This window comes from Grammomys surdaster, unplaced genomic scaffold (assembly GCF_004785775.1).
Source record: "Grammomys surdaster isolate TR1022 unplaced genomic scaffold, NIH_TR_1.0 187, whole genome shotgun sequence".
Lineage (NCBI taxonomy): Eukaryota > Metazoa > Chordata > Mammalia > Rodentia > Muridae > Grammomys > Grammomys surdaster.
The window spans coordinates 4,997,869-5,016,413 of NW_021604632.1; the positions used below are offsets into that span (position 1 = coordinate 4,997,869).

The 18,545-nt window shown below is 53.9% G+C and overlaps 2 protein-coding genes across 6 annotated transcripts in view; both read right to left on the reverse strand.

Moving 5' to 3' along the window:
* The window catches only part of Mtss2 (MTSS I-BAR domain containing 2), a 20,864-nt gene extending 17,632 nt beyond the window's left edge, over positions 1-3,232 (reverse strand). For 2 of the 5 annotated variants that reach the window (XM_028768557.1, XM_028768554.1), the window contains exon 1: positions 2,925-3,232. In XM_028768557.1, coding sequence (XP_028624390.1) covers positions 2,925-2,993 — 69 coding nt within the window. In that variant the 5' untranslated portion in view covers positions 2,994-3,232. Of the gene's footprint in view, positions 1-2,090; positions 2,111-2,924 lie in introns of those variants that run through there. The other 3 variants (XM_028768555.1, XM_028768556.1, XM_028768558.1) reach the window with 2 other exon arrangements.
* A 1,078-nt stretch (positions 3,233-4,310) lies between these two features.
* Positions 4,311-18,545, reverse strand: part of Vac14 (VAC14 component of PIKFYVE complex) — a 101,022-nt gene continuing 86,787 nt past the window's right edge. The window contains exons 15-19 of the mRNA XM_028768602.1: positions 14,530-14,704; positions 13,224-13,342; positions 12,059-12,138; positions 9,252-9,402; positions 4,311-4,906 (exon numbers count right to left, since the gene is read on the reverse strand). Coding sequence (XP_028624435.1) covers positions 4,744-4,906; positions 9,252-9,402; positions 12,059-12,138; positions 13,224-13,342; positions 14,530-14,704 — 688 coding nt within the window. The 3' untranslated portion in view covers positions 4,311-4,743. The remainder of the gene's footprint in view (positions 4,907-9,251; positions 9,403-12,058; positions 12,139-13,223; positions 13,343-14,529; positions 14,705-18,545) is intronic.

Here is an 18,545-nt window from a genome sequence, read left to right on the forward strand (position 1 = left end):
TTGAGTTTGGGTGGTGTTGTCGTTGGTGGGGCGGGCGTGGGAGTGGGAGAGGGAGAGGGAGAGGGAGAGGGAGAGAGACCTGAGTGACTGGTGCCCCAGGGAAAGTGCTGGCTTCACCTGGCCCAGGTTCTAAGCCCCTGTGGGTCATCACTCATCATGGAACTGCACCTGCTGGCCAGGTGCTCCGGGCCAAGCACTGTCTCATGCATCTTTCCGACCTCGTGAGTGAATCCCGAATGAAGCTCATTATTGCCCCATTTTCCAGATGGAGAGCTGAAGGCTCAGTGAGGTTAACTGATTTGGCTCAGGCTCTAGGGATGGGGGTCAAGATCTGATCTTATAGCTGACATATCAGGATGAAGGGACCCTGTTTTCAGAGAAGCAGGGTGAGGAGCAACTACATACACTTCTATGTGGGGAGGTGACAGGGACTGAGAGAAAGGGGGAGAGACGCCAGGTCTGCCACGAGCATGGCAACCGCTCTGGAGCAGAGGGGAGGTGCTCACGTGGCCAGGATGAGCCTGGTGTGGCTGTGGTGTGTATGGGGCAACCCAGGCTCTAGTCTCAGAAAAGGCTTTTGGGGGTGACCCTGAGTATGTACCCCTAGACACAGGTTTCTTCAGCTGTAAAATCAGGGCCTGTGTGTAGACTTCAAGGAGTACCTGCTGTGGATAAACCGGAACTGGTTAAGAGGGCAAAAGCCCCACCTCTCTGTGAGAAGCCTTTCTCCATGGCCAGAGCCTATGTGCCTGTGTGACACTCCTCAAACTGGATTAGGATGAACCCACTTTTAGGATAGGGTGAGATGGGGACCCCATTTCCTCTGTTGACTGGGCCTAGGGCCCCAGGCAAGTTCAAGTCTCTGGGTTCAGCTGGCTTGAGACAGAGAAGGCAGGGCAGGCTAGCTAGCTCTCCAGGGCTCTCTCAGCCTCTGGGTTTGCACCCTCCTCTGTCCGTGTAGTTGAAGATCTGAGTGGGGACCCTTCCTCCAGCCCATCCCCCAGTGCAGGGTTGGGGCCCTCTAGTGACTCCAGAGAGTCTCACTGGGGATCAGCTCCAGGGAATCTGACTCTCCTTGAACTTCTTGACAGTGGCCACCGAATGAGACAGCCTGAAGCAGCTTTAAAGTCCAGCCAATCAGTGCAGGTCCCTTCAGGGACCCTAATACATGCATGTCATTGATAGGGGCACAGCATGTACGATATGACGGTACCTGGTAAAGTCTCTTCCATCTTGGCCCCACGAACGTATCTAGAAATCTTGCCTGCCACTTAACTCACACTCCTTGCTGAGACTAGACCCGTGGTCTCAACAGAGTTCCTTGCAACTGGCAGAAATGGAGGACACAGTCCTGCTGTCTCTCCTGGGCAGAAGCGGCTGCTTGCTGCAGTGTTTGCAGTGGGAGGCAGTGAGGGCGGCTCCCACCCTCTGCCAGCCCAGCTAGGGGAGGTGGTCTGGGTTACCCAGTTTCAGAGAGGGATGCTAGTACCAAGAGATAATGCTTACAAGACAGGAAAAGTATGCTGAGGGCCAGTGATGAGTTCCTCAGGTGGAGTTGCCAGGGGTGTGTGTGTTGTGTGTGTGTTGTGTGTTGTGTGTGTGTATCCCAGGGAAAAGTATAGAACTATGGGAAGGTGCTGACATGCTGCTAACTGGTAAGTCCCAGGCCAGTGTGGTTTCAGGCCTTTTTAGGGGGCAAATATCTGGCAGATGCCTCCCCTTACTGGGGGCATTCCTTGGCAGTACCAGGAGGGGAGCCCCAATTTTGTGCCCGTCTGCAAGGCACCACTTTCCTAAAGCATTTTTCTGGAGCCCTTGGGTAAGGCGTACCTGTATGTGGGTTCTGCAGCCCCCAGGGTCTAGTAGGATTCTGGTTTTGTTCTTGCTAAGTGAAAGCCTACGGTAAGGATGTGGGGAGGCTCAGGAGGGCAGGGCCTAGTTTTCTCCCTGTTGTCCATCCTGTCCCTAGACCAAGGGGTACAGTGTAGGGCAGGAACACTGGCACTCGATTCCCTCCCTGCCTAGTCAGTTTGTAGCAGCCCTGTCAAATACTGGCCTCTTTTGGGGTGAGGGATAATTCAGTAAATTACCAGGCAGATAATTAGGGCTGAGGTCCGAAGCAGGATCCAATGATCTCCTTATGACCTTGAGCCATTCCTAGGCCTCAGTTTCCCCATCTGAAAGGAGTGCCTGCTCAGTCTGACCTTGAGTGATCAGGAAGTGGAGGTTGCTGAAAGCGCTCCCCAGGTTGCTTAGCCAACACACAGCCTTCCTCCTCCCCAAGGTAGATTCAGTCTTACCCTCGGACTGCAGGGACGACCCCACCCGAGGATCAGAGTACTGGAGCTTGCTGGGGCTGTTGATGTGTGTGTGTGGGGGGCTGGGGGGTGGGGCTGCATCTACGCAGAGGCCCGAGGCTGGCAGGGAAAGAGTTAACTGTTCTTTGCTTTATTATTTTTTCCTGCTTTGGTGGTGACAGCATTGTCTAGGCTTCGGGGCGTCGGGGTATGTGTGTGTGTGTGGGGGCATTGTGGTGGAAGGGGGCGGAGGCCCCAGAGACCTTGGATCCGTTAAAGGGCCTTAAAGGTCGGTCCTAAAGACAAATCCAATTCATAGTTTAGGGGTCTGGAGTACCGAGAGCTTGCGGATGCTTAGCTTTGGGTCGGGGGTCCTACGGGGAGACCTCACAGACACCCCAACCTGCGAGCACTCACCCCCACCCTCCAGACCCAGACAGGCACTGGGTGCAAGGCGGGTGCAAGGCGGGCGCAGCAGGACAGGCTCAGACAAGAAACACACACACACGCACACACACACACACACACACACACGCACGCACAAGGCGCTACACGGCCATAGCAGGACACCACTGCCCGCCACGCGTCCCTCAGAGGAGACCTGTGCCGGGAGCCCGCCCGGAGTACCTTCATGTCGTTGACGATGGCCTGGAAGAGCCCGCCCAGGGCGCCACACTCCTTCTCCGCCGTCTCCATGCTGAGGCCGGGCGCGCGGCGGCAGGGCGCGCAAGGGGCGCGGGGAGCCGTGCAGGGGAGGGGCCGGACCGCCGCGGGCGCTGCTCCCGGGCCGCGCCGGGGCTCCCGCCTTGGGGCTGTGCTCTCAGCGGCCGGCCGCGCCGCGCTCCGGGGTTGCGGGCCGTGGGCCGGTGGCGCGGGCCATGGCTCGGTGGGGCTGGGGGCGCGGCGCGGGCAGTCCGCGGTGCAGCCTCGGCGCGGGCACTGGAGCGGCGGCGGCGGTAATCCGAGCCGCCGAAGCTCAGGCGTCACGTGGGCGCGGCGGAGGGAGGGCCGCGGGGAGGGAGCACGGGAGGGGGCTGTGGGAAAGGCCGGGCGGGCGAGGACCCATTCACGGCCAGAAACCAGGGCTTTGAAATCCGAGCTCAGGCGCTGCCAGACTGGTCGGGCAAGAGGGGCCGGCGGGAGCGGACGCCACCATGGGTCGTGGAAGCGCAGGGGTGGGGCCCGGATCAGCCCCCCCACACCCCCACTTCCCCGCGGGAGCGGCCCCGGGTTTGCACCTTCAAGGCCTTGGGCTCGACAAAGATGAAACCAGCCGCGGATGCGGTCCTTAGCGCATCTCGGCCTGATGAGTAGCACCGAGCATCTTGCAGAGGGGAACGGAAACTGGCTGCATTGGAGCTGTCCACCACAGACCATCCATAAATCCTACCCTCCTGCACAAATGTCCTTCAGTTCCTTTTCTAAGTAGTGCCGATGTCACCTGGATTGGGGGTGGAAATAGTGATGGTGTCCCGGCCCAACTTCCTCGTGAGTAGGGGTCTGTGTTGAACCTGCATAGTGTAGTGTGTGGGGATGCACTCATGTGCACGTGGGAGAGGGCAAGTACTGCTGTCGTCCAGGAGACTCCAGGTGAACCTACTCTCACGGGGACACATAGTTAGGGCTCCAGGGGAAAGCAAGCACAAGCTCCTGGCAACTAAAGGGCCACAACAGGCAATTAGGACTTCACCAGAACCCAAAGCCAGGTGACAGGCACAGAGGTTCTTTGAGCTAAGTCAAAGACTGGGGCATCTTTGATATCCTCCCACTGCAGTGTCCTGCTGTGCCATTCCTGCTTATGGAGACATCCACATTGCACAGGGACTCAGAAAGCAGGATTAAGGAATCAGAGTAAGGCCAGGAGGAAGGTGCTGGTCCTGGGAAGACTTGGGCCCTGGACTCACATACCCATCAGGGCCCAGAAAGAAGCTGGCTTTCCAGGATAGGTCAGGCCCCGGGGCAGCTGCATCATCAGGCTAGGCATAGGTGCTAGCAGAGAAGGAGCAGGCAGGCTTGGTTAAGGATTCTGTCATTTCTTTATTGGGGCAGGGATGGACATCATTCTGTAGAGGTCTTTGTGCTGGCCTGTGTGCACTATCCACACAGATGTACATATGCATACACACCATGCCAGTGCTCTGGGGCCAAGGTCAAGCTCTTCTCACAGACAGGGATTAGAAAGAGGCTGCTTCTGGATTCTGAGGCTGTGGTCCAACTCAGGAGAGAAGCCATCGGTCCCAGGCCAGGGTGTAGCTGACAGTGTTGGGGTCCAGACGCTCTGCTGGGAGGAGCTGGGGCTGACAGAGCCAATACTGTCCCCCTTCCTACTCTGGCTGGTGGTCAGGTCCAGCCCTGCTGGAGGCAGGTTCTCAGGCTTCTTGAGGACTCAGCCTAGAGACCCTGAGTGCTTCTGAGGCCTCTAGGGCCCTTTTCCATGCTAGGCACATCAGAGGATAACTCTGCGGTCCAGGTGGTCCCCACGTCCACTGCGTTGGTGTCTTACTTCCAGGTGCTGTTTCTGGACTTTCTCAAAGTGCTGCAGTAGCTCTGTGTAGTCGATGCTGGGGGAGTCACCTTTCTGGGACTTGGGGGCAGCTTTCAGACAGTCTCTGAGAAGATGGACAGAAGTCAGAGTCAGTGTCTGCATCATGGTAGGTACTGGTGGGATTCAGCCTCTCAGCATCTGTGGGTCCCTGCCCAGCAACATCTTCCCAGCAGCCAGATCTGTAGTGCTTAGGGTCCCATATCCACCCCCTTTCCTGCAGCTGGTGGGAACAGCCAACCCGCTGCTTGGATGTCTCTCAGCCTGTGGGCTGTTGATGGCGCCCAGAGCAGGCATTGCATGGGGAAGCATTTCCTGTTTACCAGTGGCTCCCTTTGGGGTGAGAGCCAGGGCTAGCAGCCAGCCAGGAAGGCAGCTGGGGCCTGGAACAGGGTCTGGGGAGAAGGGGGAGGTAGTAGCCCAGCTTTTTCTCTGTGGTATGGCTGAGGCTGCAGACAGCTGGGATCAGTGAAGTCTCTCTGTTGGACCCACAACTTGGAAGGCCTTGAGTCCCAAGGCCTGTGATCATTACCTGCTCCCAGAGAAGAGCTTGTCTTACCACAGGACATGCACCTACACTCCTGCCGCTGCCATTCTCCTTAGTTGTTGTGTACAGCAGTGTATCTACAGTGTACACGGTCCTTCCAACTGATGGGCCAATCCTGTTGCCTCACATCAGCTGGGTTTAGCTTGCCACTCAGGTCCCTGTCCCATTCCCAACTGTCCCTCCAGCATATCCTTATTTTGTTCCCCACACCCCATTCTGGCCCATTGGCTTAGAGGCCCTGGCAAAGGGTTTTATGAAGATTGTACCCAGTCAGCTAAGCAGACTCCCTGGGACCTTTGGGTTGGTGAAAAGGCCCCAGCATGGTTGGTGCTGGCAGCAGCTGAGGAAGTTGGATAGGCAGGCCTAGCCTAGACTTTTGACCTTAGGCATGAAACTCCATTTCCTGTCTGTAAAAGAGGTTGCCACAGGAGACATTTCATGGCCCGAGAGTGTAAGGTTCCCTCCTGATATGACAGGAAAGAAGCTTGCCTGTGTCCAGCCCTAGCTCAGGTGAGATAGGTAGCTACATACAGCCCTGCCACTCTGAGAGCAGGCAGCCCAAGGCTGGCACACCTGCCTGCTCTGTCTAGAGTAAGGAGACAAAACTGAGCTCCCACAAGAGCACCTCCCGGGAGGTTGGCCGAGTGAGAAAACCAGCAGCTTTAAGTCTGAAGGCATTGCTGTGGCCATCTAGTTTGGGCACAACTGCTCCCAGACGAAACTCTGGGAACCTGAGTCCCTCCCACACCCTGGCCCACACTGAGCCTTTCCTCTCTTTCGAGGAGGACACACATTGCCTGAAAACATCTTAGACTGCATCTGTGGCCAGTGTTTTCCTGGGCCTTGAGCCACTGCCTCCTGAGCCAGGGCTTTATCACTGTTGGCTGGAGAGTGAGAGTGTCCTGGTGACACACACTTGGTTGTCATTTGTGGGCTTCTGGTGCTGGTTGACTTCCCTGGGAATGAGGGAAGGGGCCTTTCTGGCCTAGCAGCTATTGGTAGAAGTGCCACTGTCCTGGAGAACAACCAGACTCCTAAAGGGGCAGAGGGACTTAGAGCAGGTAGTCCTAGGTCCAGGGTGTGCCTAGCTGTTATCCAAGCCTTTTAACCTGGGACAGGCTACAGAGATGACACTGGCAATAGGGTGGGATGTGTGCCCGTGAGTCTACATGCTGTCATAACACCATTAGCAAATGTGGGGACAAAGGTCTAGAGCAACGGCTATTATGAGGAATTGAGGGATGTTCTTGTTAGTTTTGTCAACTTGGCATAAATGAGTTATTTGAGAAGAGGGAACCCCAATTAAGGAATAGCCTCCAGCAGACTGGCCTGTAGGTACGCACGTGGGGCATTTTCTGATTAATGTGGGTCATGCTACCCATGGGCAGGTGGTCCTGGGTTAAGCAAGCAGGCAAAACAAACCATACTCAGCAAATAAGTAAGCTACACTGGTCTTTGCTTCAGTCCCTGCCCTGACTTTCCTCCGTGACTGGACCAAGGAAATGTAAGATGAAATAAACCCTTTTATCCCAAGTTGTTTCTGGAGCAATAGAAAGCAAACTAAAGCAAAAAGATCCCCAGACTGGGAGCTGGGGAAGCAGCTGCATCTTGCTCTCTGGGACCTGCTCCATGGTGGGGGTCCTTCCTAGCCAGCATGACCAGCCTTGCTGCTTGTTTGAGACAGTATCTCATGTACCTCAAGCTGGCCTTTATAGCCAAGAACACCTTGAACTGATGATTCTCTTGGCTTCACCTCTCCAGCGCCGGGATTCCAAGCATCTCCTTACCCACCATAATGACAGGCTTTCGCCCCCACAATCCTCAGGTACTGGTTAACAGGGATACCTGGCTGGCAGGGTGGATGGTGATTTGCAAATCTAGAGCTGGCACTCTCTCCTGCCATCCTACCTGTTCATCTACCACTAGCTTTTCTTTCAGGGGATCCTTACCTCACTCAGGATGGTTAGAAAGCCTGAGAGTGGCCTATGGTCCCCAACCCTTAGTGAGAGTGCAGGGAGGGATGGGTGGTGAGTGTGAAAATCTCCCCAGCTGTTCTGCTTAAAAGCCGGCTGCCTGCCAGCTGCTTGCCCCACCCTGGGCTGGGTCTGCCCACAGCCCCTTTCCAGAGTGTGAGCTGCCCCTCTGCACCAACCCTGCAACCTGACTCCTCCTCCAGCTGTCTGAAGTCCCTTCCTACCTACAGTATCCATGCCTGTGTCTATATTCAACTTTCTCAGGTCCCAGCAGAAGCTAGAAGGCTGGGACTACCACAACACCTCCTGCCCATTTAGTACATATATGCATATACCAAGAAACTGGGAGCCCAGAGAGGGTATGGAATCTGCCTGAGGCCACACAGCAAAGTTATGGAGAACTTGACCCAGATCCCATTCTACGCCTGAAACCATTCACTGACCCACATTAGAGTCTTCTATATAAAAGACTCATTCCTTGGGCTCAAGAGTTTCCTGAGGAAACCCCTTTACCTAGTTTTTCTCTGGGGATTTATCTTGCCTTGACTCTGACAGCCTTCCTTCCCCTCCTCAGACAAGATACTGCCAGAAGAGCCCCGAGAAACGAGCTCTGGGAAGTAGCAGGGTCTCTGGCCTGGCCTGAGACCTGCTCCAGGGCAGTGTCCTTCCAACTGCCTCTCCCTTCCTCCTTCCTCCTTGTCTCAGCACCTACCTGGATACTGTAGGGTCAATGTAGAAGTCAGGCTGAGGAGGTGTATTGTCACCTTAAGATCTTCCTACTCTCAAAAGCAGGAGATATCCATTTGGGAGGGATCCAGACACCAGCCCAACCCCACAGTGTTGTTCCTGAGCCCTGTGTGTACTCAACCCATCAAACATTTCAGAGTTCATTTGGTTGACACTCAGAGCAGATGAGACAGTCAGCACAAGGTTGACTGGGAAAGGGGCAGGGAGGAGTGGACTGGGCAGCAGGCAAGACAACCTATCAGGTTGGTCTGGAAGACACAGGGCCACCAGAGACCTAGTGCAGCAGGCTTATCCTGAGGCTGTCTGCATCTACCCTAAGGGCAAATGCCTGAGGCCTTCGCTGCAGCAAGGCGCCAGCCCTGCTGAGTGGCTCCAATGGCCTAGGAGGGAATTCTAGACACACAGGGCAGCTGATGCAAGCTTGGGTGCACTCCATTCAGCGTAAATCTTCTCAGTGGCTCTGCTTGTTTCCATGGTGACCTGACAAGTGAAATTTTCCATCTCCGATGCCAAATGCCTGTGGATGAGGCAAAGCCTCCAAGGGTTACCAAATATAGACACAGCCCAACAGGCTGTGGGGCCAGGGCCAGCAGAGGGTTCAGGGTGGGAGCTTGGAACCCCTTGCCCAGAGGGTGCCAGGTTGGGCAACTCAGCCATGTTCTTCCTGAGAACAGGACCCTAGTAGAGCAGGCACATTCTTGTTTCCTATTCCTCTGGATGATGGTGGGCAGGTCCTGAAGATGCTTGGGCTCTTAGAGGGCCAAGTCTGAGCATCTCATAGAATGGAATAGCAAGTTATCTAAGCGTCCAACACTGGGCTCTATCCAGCTGTCTGGACTTACTCTTCATCCCTGGAGCTCCTCTCTCCAGAGACTTATGCTGGGCAAAGGTCTCACACTTAGGCCTGGTCTCTCTGAAGTCCCCCAGCCTCCTTGGGAAAGCATGCCTATATATTTCTGCCCTTTAAAAACTCCCAGAACTTCCATCTTGGGATCTGCTGTGGATTTGAAGACAAAAGAAAGGTAGCTACGGAGTGAATAAGGTTAAACGACAGAGGGGTAAGGTAGGGCACTTCAGCAAGCCCCTTGGATCTCCCATGGAATAGGCCTGGAGGCAGAGGGCAGCACCTAGGGCCCAGCACTCACTCAGTCTGCAGCAGCTCAGGGTTGGGCACACACTGGAGCCGGTGAGAGAGCAGCTGGAAGGCACTGCTCTGGGGCAACAGCATGAGCAGGCCATACAGGGCCTTGATCAGGTATGGGTTGTTCTTCACATCCAGCAGTTGCAGGCGTAGATCTGCAGCAGGGCAGAAGTCAGGGGTCAGGGATCCTGGCCTTGCTCTAGAATACACTAGCCCAGATCCCCTGCCTCAGCCCGTCTGCAAAAGAACTGGAAGCACCCTGGACATAGCACTGTAGGCTGAGACGTATCTGCCTTAGAGCTAAGCAGTTGCTCCTCCACAGGCAGCCAGGCCTGGGCCCCTTCTCTCAGAGCATTTCAGCCATTACCATGACCCACTCTCTCCCTACCCACCCATTTGACCGACCTATCTAGCAGCCCCTCAGCCTAAGATCCCCAAACCTGCTGTTGGGCTACTAAGCCTACCTTCCCTAGGCTCAGCTGCTTCCTTATAATGAGGGCTGGGGGCCGGGGGCCGGGGGCTGGGAGAGTAACAGATTCCCCAGTTGGCGCTGCACGTGCCAGCACGTGAGCTATAAATAGGATGCGCTAGAGAGAAAGAGTGGATTAGGGCTTTGCTAGGGGAGAGTGGATGGGAAAATGCCTTTGTGTGTAGTGAGGCGCACAGCAAACCCCCAGTGTCCAGGTGATTTGGATATGCAACTTAGACATAGCCACTCACCACCTCCCCTTTAAGGACAGGACACTCTCGTTCTCTGCCCAGCATCTGTGTCTGTTCTAGAAGTCTATACCTGCTATGGGCCAGCTGCACCTCAAGGTGGCTTCAGTCTAGCCAAGGCCTGATAGGGAAACCAGATTGGAGAGGGGCTCTCCTTTCCCTCCTGGGCCTCTGTAGTACTGCTCTGCCCACATCTTAAACCTTGGCAGACATTATTTGTGGACAATGAGGCACAGCTTTCAGAGAGTAGACCTGAGTCTTGGAGTGTGGCCTTGTCTCCCAGTAAGACCAGGAGTCTGGGAGGATTCTGGGTGGGAGCCCGAGCAGCCAGACCCCGGTGCCAGGTAGCGGAGGACTGGGTGGCCTCTTAGTACCTCCTCTTATCCCAAGAGGCAGAAGGCATAGCACCGATGATACTGTAACATACATATCTGATATTCATCCAACTTTCCCAGCACAGAACTACAGTCCTCAGTGTCTCTAAAAGAAAGTCTTTCATGCTGATGAGTTGAAGATTGAGCTGATCACCAATGGCCAAGGTAAATCAAACATGCTTATGATGCTCCCATAAAAACTCAGGACTGGGTTAGGAGAAGTACACTCTCCTCTTCCTCCATTTCCACTGTAGTGTCTCTTGACAACTGTGCTTCCTAGAGTTCTGTGAGACACGCAAGCAAAGCAATCAAACCTAAGGGCGTGTGTGAGCCCTGATTTACAGCTGGGTGCTCAGAAGCCCAGGGCCGGTGAGATTAGACGCTGGCTCCAGGTGGGCTGTATGAAGACTGAGCTGCATGGGAGGAATGCTCAGGCAGCTGGAGAAGCACCTGCTAGGGTTACAGAAGTGTAGATCTGCGAGGTTTGTGCATAGGGAAACTTTGCTTTGTTGTTTCTCTGTTTCTCTGTGTAGCCGCGAGTGTCTTGGAACTCGGTCTGTAGATCAGGCTAGCCTCAAACTCAGAGATATGTCTGTCTCTGCCTCCTGAGTGCTGGGATTAAAGGTGTGTGCCTCCATTGCCTGGCTAGGAAAACGTTCTTACCATGTACACAGCTGTGGAGAAGCCTGAACCTACTTCCAGTTCTTTCTTTCCTTGGGCCTGAGGGAGCTTGGCTTGCTTAGCATCTTTGCTGTCGCTATCTTCTCCATCTTATACTTGAGGATGCGCTGCTCATGGCTTCCTCCTTATTAGCTTAGACCTGCCTTCAACTGAATCCTTCTATCCTGTGGGGCCCTCAGGAAGTGAGATGCTAGGAAGGACATGCTTTGGACAGGCTGAGAGGAGGTCTTTTCTCCTGTTCTACTGTCTCCAGGGCCTGAGTCATGGCAGCACCTGCTGCTTAGAGCAGCTGGTCCTTTAAATGAGAGGGAGCTGGGGGAGGGGAAATCCTTGAACCCCTGCATTTTTTTTGGGTCCCAGGGTAAAGGCTCATAACTCAGCCCAGAGATGCTACCAAGGAGCAAAGGCTCAGGTGTCCTCCTAGGTTGGGAAGGTGGCTAGAGCCAGGGCTGCCTCTGGCTTCTCCACACACTGTAAACACACACGTGTTATCTGGAGTGCCACCTGCTTTGGGGAGCAGCGCTGCATGTGTAGAGGTGCCAAGAGCTGTGTCTGCCCAGGCGGCCTCTGCTTTTGCACATTTAGCCTGGGTGTTACTCACCAGGCAGCTCTCGCCCATTGGCTCCTGGCACATGCCAGCTCCTGGGCAAGCAGGAATACCTATAATCCCAGAGAGTCAGAGCAGAAGCAGCAGGCTGGGGAGGGGCAGCTAGGGACAACCCAGGGCAGGGTCTGGTTTTTAACATTCTGATGGGTTTCATGTCAGCACTAGCCTGTATGTATACGACCCATTTTGAGGAAACAGACAAAACTAAGTTCTGGTGCCATGCAGCCCGCCCATTCCAGCTGGCCCCTCATCACCAATCCCACCTTCTTGGGTACTCCATTCTTGACATTCTAGAAGACTCCTGGGTTCATTACCCTCTTTCCCTCTCCAAGCTCAGTTGAACGTGGTATGTGAAACTGGCTCCATCCCTCCCCCTGTGCCTCCAGGCCAGCAGAAGGCCATGGTAGGGCTATGGCCCTGACAGGGTCTTACATGTAAAGATGGGGCACTCAATTAGCTGCACCAGTTTGTCCACCTCTGTGAGGAAATCCACTGTGACTTCCAGGTCCCCACTGAGTGGGCAGTCAAGGAAAGTCTCCTTATTGAGAGTGTCTTTGCCCAAGGAGAGGCAAAGCATGGACTCCACGGAGTCCATCTGAGCTTGGGCTTAGAATTCCATGTGTCCCTTCTCCACACCTAGTTTCCAGTGCACAGTCTGGGCCTTCCAAAGTGGGATTTAGCACAGGAAGGATGGATATCCAATCTCTCTGTTTTCTGCCCCTCTAACTGGGGTGTGGCCAGCTGTTCCTTTTGCATGGGCGCTTGAGCTCTGCTCCTGCAGCGGTCCTCTGCCTACCTGGGCCAGGAAGACACTTCCTGTGACCCTGCAGCTGGGCAGGAGAGGCCCCTGGTTCCTGTTTGAGAGGACAGCCCATCAGCAGGTCAGGGAAGCTGAGACCTGGCCAGCAGGCTCTTAGTTTCTGGGTCACACACGTGGCTGAGAGAGGAAAGCACACTTAAGACTGTGGAAGGGTGCCATGCAAGAACACTTGACCCTTCCCTGAAGCCTTCATGGCTCCAGCTTCTATCCCATCTCGACAGGAAGGAAGTCCTACTTCCTGAACACTGTTCTGATCCTAGGTCATAAAACAGGTTCAAAGATGAGGCTGTTTTGATTCCCAGCAGTAGATTAAAAAAAATTCTGACTATGGATGCCTTTTGGTGAGGCAGGTCATTTTGCATCCTGTGTATATGTGTGGTGGGTGGGCTCCTGGTCCATCATGAAGTTTCCAAAGTTTAGATATGTGAGCTAGCCCTGCAGGTTTCCCCAGTATGTTCTTAAAAGAAGAGTTGTGTGTGTGTGTGTGGGGGGGGGGGGGCGGCAGGAACATACCTGTCTGTTTCCTAAGGAAGGAGGTGGGCTGCACCTCAGCCAGTCTCCACTCCTGAGTTTTTCCAAGCCTACCTCCCCTTCAGGAGGTCTAAAGGGGCCTTTAGAAGGAGCTGATAACGGCTCCTTCCTGAACACACCCTACCAGCATAGCACTCCTGGTGGGAGGCCTTGGTGATGTCCCAAGCCCTGGAAGGTGGGTACAGGAAAATGGCAGCAAGGCCACTCTTGGCCCTCCCTGGGGGACAGATGACAATGAGAGGATACAACTTCTGGATGAGGTCATAGGCGTGGCGGTAGTTCTGGGTGAGGAAGCAGAGCGACACGGTGGTGACTGGGTTGTGGCACCAGGAGCGGTACAGGCAGCAGAAGAGGTTCTGGCTTTCCTGAGGGAGAGTTGGAGCAGTTAGAAGGCTTGGCTCCCTGTCACTGGGTCCACATAGGACCTAAGGAGGGTAGGACCTTGAAGGGCTGTGACATGGGGCTCTTGGGGGCAGCTGGGATGCCAGCTCAGCACTGGGCTGTGTTTGGCAGCCCAGCTGGGAACGGGCTGTCACAAAGGAAATGCTGACAGCTCCTTAGACCCTGTCATTACCTCCTGGCCTCACAGAGCCACGTGGTAGTGGCAGCAGGGGCCTAGTCAAAAGTGAGCCTACCCTTGGTAAGCTGGCATTTCTGCTACTGGCAAAATGACAGTAATTGTCGCTTAGAACTCTGTGGTCCCAGAGCCTGGGCTGGGAAGATGTCCCCTCCAGGCCCGGGCTCCTCTCTCTATCCTTAAATCCCATTTCCCTTCCTTGGTAGTTCACCTCGTGTTCTCAGTGGACCAGGAACCTAGTCCTGCACATGAGCCCACACTGAGGGAGCCCCTGAGCCTGAGGAAAATTCTTAAAGCTTCTGCAAATGTCTGCAAGGAACCACAGGAGGAAGGCAGGGCTGTGGCCTGGATCATTCCAAACCATTTGGCCTCAGATGTCCTCATAGACATGGGCTTAAATGCCCTTGAAAGTATTAGAAAGAGGTTGTGGTAGGGCCATGCTAGGCAGTGGGCAGAGGGAAAGTGACCCACACCCCGACTGGGAAAGAAATCCCTGGCACTCATGTACCCGTGACGGCACTGGTTCCTGTAAGCTGAGGGAAGCCCAGTGTCTTGGCTTTCCGGCAATCTCTCTGCTCTTTCTGACCAACCTTTGGGCACCCTTACCCAAAGCTTGGGACAGGAAGCAATGAGGTGTCATGCATTTTGATGCATTTATGATGATAGGCATTTTATGAGACAGATGCATCCAGCTGGGAGAGGGGCCAGAGTAGGGAGAAACACAAGGAGAGCAATTAACCTGTTGTTTTCCAGAAATATTTCAATTTTTACCATGAGAAAGGGACTTCGCTGAGCAGAGCATCCCAGAACCAGCAGAGCCTGTTTCAAAAGGGACAGTGAATGGTGGGGGAGGAATTGGGAAGAGCATGTGGACCTGCACTTGGGCAGTGAAGACTTCATCTCCCAGGACCAGCTGAGGAGTGAGCTGGACACCTGGACACCCACAAGATTACCGCTGGGGTCAGAGGGGAGTACCAGAGTCTTCAGGTCCTTGAGCTGGTTTCTCAGCTGGAAGAGCTCAGTGGAGGTAAGCAGGATGGTATTGAGGGTGTGCACCATGGTGGACGCAAACTTGAGGTCCTCTTCCCGAAGCAGGATGTCTGCCATTGAATGGAAGATGTTCTCTGCATTCAGCAGGAGGCAGAGCTGCCTGGAAAACAAGCCAGGAAAGGTTACACTCCAGAGGCTTTTCAGGGTCCTAGAGGAACCTGCACTTATTAGGACTGGAGGGGGCCTCAGTGCTGGGGGATGCATGGGAAAAGGACCCCAGGAATTGCAGCAGCACACAGAAGATCTCTTTGCTTCCCAACATCGCCTACCTTGACCCGGAAACCATGGCACAAAAGCTCTATTTGTGCCCCTCCTCCCTCAGAAAACTGTCAGGCCTCTGGCTACTAGGAATGCACTGAGATACCTTCCTGGGATTTTCACATACTTCAACAAGTCTGTAAGTGATATCATGTGTGTTTCTCAGATACATCAACAATGCCTCCCCACACCAAGGTGGTTCTGCCCTCTTGGATCTTACTTCTCTTCAGACTTCATCTGAGAATGTCTACACACAAGTCTCCTGGGCTGAGAATGTCTGTGCTGTTCACGTCTATCTGTACTTGAAGGGAAGTATGCAGGTCGCTGCACCCAGTGGCACTTGTGGGCTAAAGTGACTCTATGTCAACCAAGTGGCATAGGGAGGTAAAATAATTGGACCACAATGGTGCCTGGCTCCACTGGCCCCACAATTTTCTTAGTAACAGCCTTGGGGTAAGAACTGGGCTCTAAGAAAGAGGGTCTGTTACAGAGAGGAACCTAGAGAATGAGGAAAAGCAGGTTTCCCAGGGTCCCTGGGGCAAAGTGAAATAACAGCAGACTGAAGACATCCTGAGGTCAGACTGCAAGGGGCCTGCTGGTGGAGCAGGGGTGGGCAAGGGGCAGTGAGCAGCTACATGTGTGTGCTTCCTGTTGGACAGGGACTAACGGTCAAGGTACCTTGTCTCTGTGGTCTTTGGTCTGGGGCTGCTGACTTAGGCCTGTCTGACTGTCCTTGTATCAGGGAAATAACACCACAGAACTAGACAAGGGGCAGAGGCTTCAAGGTACTCAATGACATGAACCACACTTTAAGGCATCATGCCTCAAAGCTACTTCTTGTATGGAACTTGATCAAGGTTGAATTTCTTGCTTCAGTATGAACATGAGCCATGGTTTTGCAACTAGACTTGAGACAATTCTGCCACACCCCCAGCCCCAGAGCACTTGGTAATGGAGAGGCAAAACCATGAATCCCAAATGTCTCCAGCCTAGATCCCATGGAGCCAGCAGGCTTGGGCAAGGGACCATGAAAGACAGTCAAATGAGGTCTGGGAATGATGAGGGTGGAGCCAGGGCTGGGAGGAGGGAGGACCTGTGAACAAGGGGTTACTGAGTCTTCACTGCACACCCACCCAGGTGATAAACGGCCATCCTTATGTGGATGGACAAAGGTCTAGGAGCCCTGCGGTCTCAAACATAGCCAGGTGACCCCAGTATGACAGCATTGCAATTTATTTCTTAAATGGGGGCAATACCTGTCTAAAATAGGGGAAGTGGCCAGAAGGCAGGTGGGAAGACAATGTTTGGGGCATGGCACCTGGGGAAAAGAGCCTCTGTGTTACAGATGACAGTCAGCAGGCAGGTGGGAGCCCTTCTGTAGAACTCAGACAGTGCTTCCTACCCCCGTCCACCCCTGGAGGAGCCCTGTCTCCAAGGCCATGGGACAGAAATGTTCAGAAAGGGCAGGCTGGGAGGGAGTACTGACAAATGGCTGCAAGTGTCCATCGCCCACAGCTGTCGCCGTTTCCATGACAGAGAGCAGCAGCTGAATGGCTGCCAGGCAGTGCTTTCCAGGGACCCCCAGGTCAGCCGGGCTGGGAAATGCAGAAGCCAGAGCCTGGGGTGGTACTTGTGTGTGCATGGGTTAGGGGATGGTTTGGGCAGGCAGGCATCATGGTCTCCTGTGGTTCCGGAGAACCTGAGAACTGCTGACGGTTCTATAGGTCAGGGCAAGAATTTTCTGTAAATAATCTTGTTGTCACTTGTTCCTCCCCACCTCACCCGACTGCCACATCCCCTTATCCTGGTCTTTGTCTCCCAGTGGGCTTGAGTCCCATGAATATGTTCAAAGTGGCCTAGAGTCAGTGACTTCCACATGTGCCTTTTCAGCCCTGGGCCTCACTGAAGGGACTCCAGAGGGCACAGTCCCTGTGGATGTCTCTCAGGCATTTTGAGCTTCACAGGGCCACAACTCAACTCTTGGTGTCCCTGCAGATTTACCTTCCTATAGTAGTAAACAACACTGCACTGCCAACCCAGTTCATGGTCACCAGCTCCTCATCCCATGCACTCAGGGCTTTGCCTCTGCACCCCACCTCAGCGTCATCTCCTCTGGGAATGGTCCACTGCCCAGGGAAAAGGCCAGCCGTGTCTTGCTGGGTCAGTCTTAAGAGACCTCCCAGTCTGACTTCCTGCTCATTTATTTATTTTTTTATTTTAAAAATACTTATTTTCATTATTTTTAATTATGTGTGTGTCTTATTAGAGGTGCCCATAGAGGCTGGGGACCTCCGACTTCCCTGGAGTTACAGATGGTTGTGAGATGCCTGGTGTGGGTGCTGGGAACCAAGCTTGGGTCCTCTGTAAAAGCTGTATGAACTCACATGGCTAAGCCTTCTCTCTCTAGCTTCTCCCACACCAGCTCTGACAAATCTAAAAGGAAAACCCAAGCCAACCTCTCCACTTCTTAGGGCCTCAGCTATGGTCTCCTGTTGGATCTATTGTGAAGCTTAGCTCCTGCTGCTAAGCACAAAAATCTCTCCAGTCTCGGCTTGACATCCTTTGCTAGGGACACCTCAGCCTCTGGGCTGGCCTTCTAATGTGGACCTCACCACATCTGTTATGCTGACTTCTGGCCACTGAGGTCTCAAGTCCACTTTGCACCCTGGGGAAGCCTGGGTCTGATGTGCCTTCTCTGTCTGCCAGCCTCTAAGAGCAGGTCCGATTTCTTTCAGAGCACTGGTCACTATGACTGTGCTTCTGCTAGGCTGTTGTCTCTCACACTAGAATATGAGCTACAAAGGCAAGGTCTTGTTGGTGACCGTCAAGTGCCTCCAACTAAGAGGCCTGATTCGCAGCAGCTGCTCTACCGCCATGGCTGGACTTTACTGCACAAAGGGACCTTGCTCATTCTGTTCAAAGGCTTCATGTACAGAGGCTGGGGAGTGGCTCAGTGGTTACAGTATGTAAGTGCAAGGATCTGAATTTGAATTCCCCAAATGCATGAAAATGTCAGGTGTGTGTGATAGCAAGCCTCAGAAGATGGAAATGAAATGCTTAGAGTACCTTGGCTAGATGAGCCATATCCGTAAGCTCTGGGTTTGATTGACAGCCCCGCCTTAATGAGTGAAGAGGGATTGAGGACAATGCCCCACATCAACCTCGGGCCTCTGCATGCATGTGTACACACATGCACACCCACATGTGAAACATAAGCCCCTCTCCACATGGAAAATGGAAAATGGATAAAGGGCTCATGGACAGGCCTGTGGAGACTACCGTCTCACTTCTGACACTTCTCGGCTCACTCACAGGCAGGTTGTAGCATGCTGTAAATGCTCTGGGTGGCAGAGAGCAGACATCTAGACTTGAACTTACCCCCACACCATGTGCGCCAACCCAGAGCTGCCCTGCCCTGTCTCCTGACTTCCCCAGGGAGGTCAGTTTATCCTAGGAAGTATCTAGAACATGTGCCTCCATTTCAGCCTGAGGGGCAGGCAAGAACACAGTACATGGCACCCCCCTGGCTTTGCTAATGTAATGAAACACCCGAAGCAATAGCAAACTGTTTCTTTGGCTCATGATTCTGGAGGTTCTAGTGCAAGCCTGAAGGCTCTCTGGCTTTGGGCCTCTGTCAAGGATGGACTCCCATGTTGGGAGCATGGGGGTGGAGCAAAGCACTT